The following is a 4,631-nucleotide window of genomic DNA, read 5'->3' on the forward strand; positions in this document are numbered from 1 at the left end:
CTTTACTGTGGCTATATCATCTATCCTACCGATTAGTCGATCCACGACTTCGGTTATTGCTAACGCTTCTTTATCTTCAACTTCGGTTATTGCTAACACTTCCTCGTCCACGACTTCGGTTATTACTAACGCTTCCTTATCCTCAACTTCGATTATTGCTAACGTTTCCTCGTCCACGACTTTGGTCTCCGCTAGTATTCCCTCATCCGCAACTTCGACCTTCGCAAGAACTTCGTCGTCTTTTACTGTGGCTATGTCATCTATCCTACCGATTGGCCGATGCACGACTTTAGCCTTTACCGCAACTTCCTTATCTGCCACTTTCGCAACGTCATCGTCGCGACCTATCGTAGCTTCAACTGTTTCAATACTTAGAAACTTCTCTAGTTCTGTTCTACACGCGACTAGTCTTCCTCGGCACTTCTCGAGCGCATCTTCCAATTCGCATACACGATTCGCAAGTTGTTGATTGGCGGTAGTTTTCATGTCCAATTGTTCTTGCAATGCGCTCGTTGTACTGACCATGTCGCCCTCCATTTTTGACCACAATTCATCGGCCTGCTGAAGTGTTCTCATGTAAGCTTCCTCACGGCGTTCTAACTCGGCTATTTCTCGCTTTGTTATCACCTCCTCTTCCGCAAATCGTTGTAGCTTCTCCAGACACTGAATGTCTCCGGACTCGATGGACGTCAGGCTAGAAACTTTGCTGAGATGTCTCTGTTTACATTGTATGTCATCGCACTCGCACGATTCGTCTATTTCTATTGTTTTCCTTTTCATCGCTTCTTGCAGCATTCTATTTTCTTCATTTAACTGTTCTATCGCGTTTTTTTGTTCCTCCTGAATCTTCCTGGCTTCGTCAAGTTTTCTTTTTCTTTCTTCTAACGTTGCGAGTTTCTCTGAGCAAAGAATTCGCGCTTCCTCCACCTTTTTCAACGCCAATTTTCTTTCTGCCTCAACTTCTCGTACCCTGTAATCATAATGACAGCTCGGTGTGCTGCGACAAGAGAGTTCCCTCGTGTCTTTAAATTGTTTCTCCAGAATACGCTTGACCCTGCAGATAGGCGCGCCTTGTGACATAATATTCCAAATATTCCATATCATCACCGCCGGTATCGAACATTCAAGCATATCCAGACGTTGTCGCAGATCTTCTTCCATCTTTTCTAATTCTCCTCTACGCTGCGCTCGTTTGCCAATTATATCACGAAGAGGACGTTGACATCGATGTTTATCGGTCGTCACCGTCGCCATATCGCCAATTTTTCCTGGATTGATTTCCTGATTAATCTCACGTTTTGATTTATCATATTTCTCGGCTTTCTTAGGAAAGGATTCTGATGTGGTCGTCTTTTTTAATATTCCATTATTCTCCTTCATTGCTTCTTTTTGGAAAGAATTTGTTTCTTTTATTGAAAATTTTTCTTCTTCCGGTGTGTCTTTGATTACAAAAATCTTTGATTTTTCTTGATAGGTGGTATCTTTATTAGAATTATTTTCGTTCTCCATGAGCTTTCTTTCGTCTGACTAAAGATTTAATAATATTCTCTAAATTTTTTATTTTGCTGCAAATTTAATCTGATCATCAAAACCTAGGTTAATTTATCTGTCATAATGTTTTCTAAGATATAGTAACCTATCGTTATAATAAAATATAATGCAACTCCGAAGAATTTATATTTGCAATTATAAAATATACAGCTGTGCGATTTGAATCATTCTGTTCAAAATTTTAATTTATGATGCATTTTAGCGTTAAGCGGTTGTGAAATAGCGTTCCTACTTCCGCGATTATTTTCATCTGTTTGGAGATTGTGTCAAAAATACATTCATTAATAGCGCTAAAGGATTTAGTGGGATTTCTAACCCAGTTTACCTGGCCAATTATTCCCTCTTGCGTCGTCGTACACATACATTATCTTCATAACCATTAAATCATGTCTCACTGGTTGATATACGGGATACGCCTAGCACTCGTCGTTCGTTGCGTGAACGCGTAACGCATTACGTTTTCGACGAAAACGTACCATCAATTTTGGACAGATTCCAATGCGAGCAGATTCTGTCGGCAGATTGCAGCAAATCATTCGTGAGATTTGTCATAGCACCCGATTACAGCTTTCGATATCTACCCTCTGTCATAAATCATGGCTCTCGATACGAACATGTCTGTATATCCATTTGGCTATCTTTGTCATCAATGTACCGATCAAGATTGCTTTACTTTATTAACGTCTTTATTAAGATGATATTAACGTTTTGTTGTATCTTTCATATTATATGATAGATATAAGACAGTGGAACAGAATTATTTTATGGCAAAAATGATAATATAAAATATACTTTATTATATTTTTATTATTAAACAAACGATCTTTTTTTTCTCGATGTACATCGAGTATAAAAATAAATTTTAAAATGCAAAATTGCCTTCCTATTAAATAATAATGTTATTGTATATTATTATTTTATAAGCAATAAAATCAGATAATGCGATTTTTGTCAAAAAAAAGTATACAAAACGTTATGTGACAAGTATTTTAATGTTAAACTTTGAAAACATGCATAAAAGCCGTACGGTATTCAGCAAACTATTTTTATAGTGCTCCTATATGCGTCAACCTCGGATATCTTTATTCATGCACCGTAGTAAGAAATCGTTACAGAGATATGTTGGATCGTTTAACACCTAATATTAAGTTTCAAATAGAATGCTTCTTAAATATTAAACTACGCAATTTATAAAGTATATTTTAAAGATTTGGGCGACAATGAACGAGAGCTGAATTCTACGCTAAAATTTCATATTTATCATTAATTTTATATTTATTTAATCGGTTTGACATAATGTGTATTTTATTACTTCAATTTGAAGCTTAATAGTTTTCATGTTTAATAAAGTTTACGGAGAGAGAGTTTGTCGGAGCGTAAAATTTATGAAGATGAACATCTTTCAAATGATTTATGATTTAACAAATATTAAAGTTTATAATCTTAATTTAACTTATTTATCTAACGAAAAAAATGATTTTTGGGGAAAAAATTAGATTTTTTGTGTTAAGACATGTTTTGAATTTTTATAGAAGTTTCGTGTTAATTTATAAGTTGATTACAAAATTTCTTGTTAAAAATTTTTTTTAATAATTTATTTTAATAATTTGATTCGTTCTTATAATTTAATTAATATAATTTAATATTATGAGATGTAAACCAATTTTATTGTAATGTTTTATAAAAGAATAAACTAATTCATCATCGTGTACACGTATTTCTTATTGTGTATGATAAGTGAATCAGAACAAATCTATTTTAACGTGACAGTACCAAGATCAATACAAATGCAATAAAATATAAAAAAATCCGAGATATTGAACCAACAGCGACCTTTTCTTTTAATATTAGAAATTACTCATACCTGTTAAATAATGTGAGCTTCGAGCGATATATTGACCTTTTTAACCTAAAGTATATATTGATTTTTATCCGTTATAAGAGTGGCTCAGGGCAGTGTGTTCAAGGATAACCCTGAACATAAATCCGGAAAAGACTGTATAACTTAGATTTCATCCATCAGACATAAACCTACCTGAATGAGGGGTTGACCTCACCTACTCTCGATTTTCTCTGATACACTCTCTCTCTCTCTCTCTCTCTCTCTCTCTCTCTCTCTCTCTCTCTCTCTCTCACTCTTTCTGACCTTCTCGGTACCTTTCACAAAATCAATAGTGTCGGTGTGCTGAGTTTACTTTACGCTAGAACCACATTGGAAAACTCAAATTTGACACGCGATCGAAACCGCAGATGAGAGGAAACGGAACTTCTGTGTTTACTTGCGAAAGTTCCCGTGTGGATTTTTGACTCAATAAGACTGCCTCGAGAGGCTAATCGACCAATGTAATTTTGCCCGAATAACGTAGAGCTGCAATTGATTTCGAACTTTGAGGACTGTCCCTTTTTCAATCCAAAGAAAGTTTTCGTGACTAATCGCTGCTCGACACGCTCGACGCTAGAGGATCTTTATAAACTGCGTTAAATGCGTTCGTTGAAACTTTACTGACAATGAATGAACTGCTTGGAATATAAGGAGAATACACTTTTGTATTAAGCTCGCCTTGCCTCGGGAGATACTGATGACTTATAATTCTAACAAACTGAGTTTTAAACATATTGATTCAACCGTAAGTTTTACTTGGATTTCATTTAAAACATTTTGCAGGATATTTGCATTTAAAAACGCTAGTTATGAAGACAAATATTCGCCTGTGTTAGTAAATGATTACACGCGGAATATTTTATGCTATCGTAAAATATCTTAATGATTATTTGAGAAAATTTATTTTTAAGTTAAAGATCTTAGTTATATAAACATTATTGTAATGTTTTATAAAAGAATAAACTAATTCATCGAAAATTGGTCAACGCAGTCATGAAGAATTTGTGTGTATACTGAAAGAGTCTGATAATAAAATTATCAAATATCGAGAAAAATAATTTCAATCAAATTTTCGATTAATATATATAATAAAAATAATTTTACTTCTCTAAATATTTAGTAAGTATTTATTTACAAAAAATGGTTAGTTATATATTGTTACGTTTTACAATATTTACCAAATATTTAGAAAAATAAA

General features: G+C 34.0%; 1 protein-coding gene across 1 annotated transcript in view; it reads right to left on the reverse strand.

Annotated features, from left to right (window-relative positions):
- LOC108751013 (intracellular protein transport protein USO1-like) overlaps nucleotides 1–2,118 on the reverse strand; it is a 7,383-nt gene extending 5,265 nt beyond the window's left edge. Inside the window, exons 1-2 of the mRNA XM_018490937.1 lie at nucleotides 1,877–2,118; nucleotides 26–1,527 (exon numbers count right to left, since the gene is read on the reverse strand). Coding sequence (XP_018346439.1) covers nucleotides 26–1,527; nucleotides 1,877–1,912 — 1,538 coding nt within the window. The 5' untranslated portion in view covers nucleotides 1,913–2,118. The remainder of the gene's footprint in view (nucleotides 1–25; nucleotides 1,528–1,876) is intronic.
- Between the last annotated feature and the right edge of the window lie 2,513 nt (nucleotides 2,119–4,631).

Source organism: Trachymyrmex septentrionalis, unplaced genomic scaffold (assembly GCF_001594115.1).
Source record: "Trachymyrmex septentrionalis isolate Tsep2-gDNA-1 unplaced genomic scaffold, Tsep1.0 scaffold11, whole genome shotgun sequence".
Lineage (NCBI taxonomy): Eukaryota > Metazoa > Arthropoda > Insecta > Hymenoptera > Formicidae > Trachymyrmex > Trachymyrmex septentrionalis.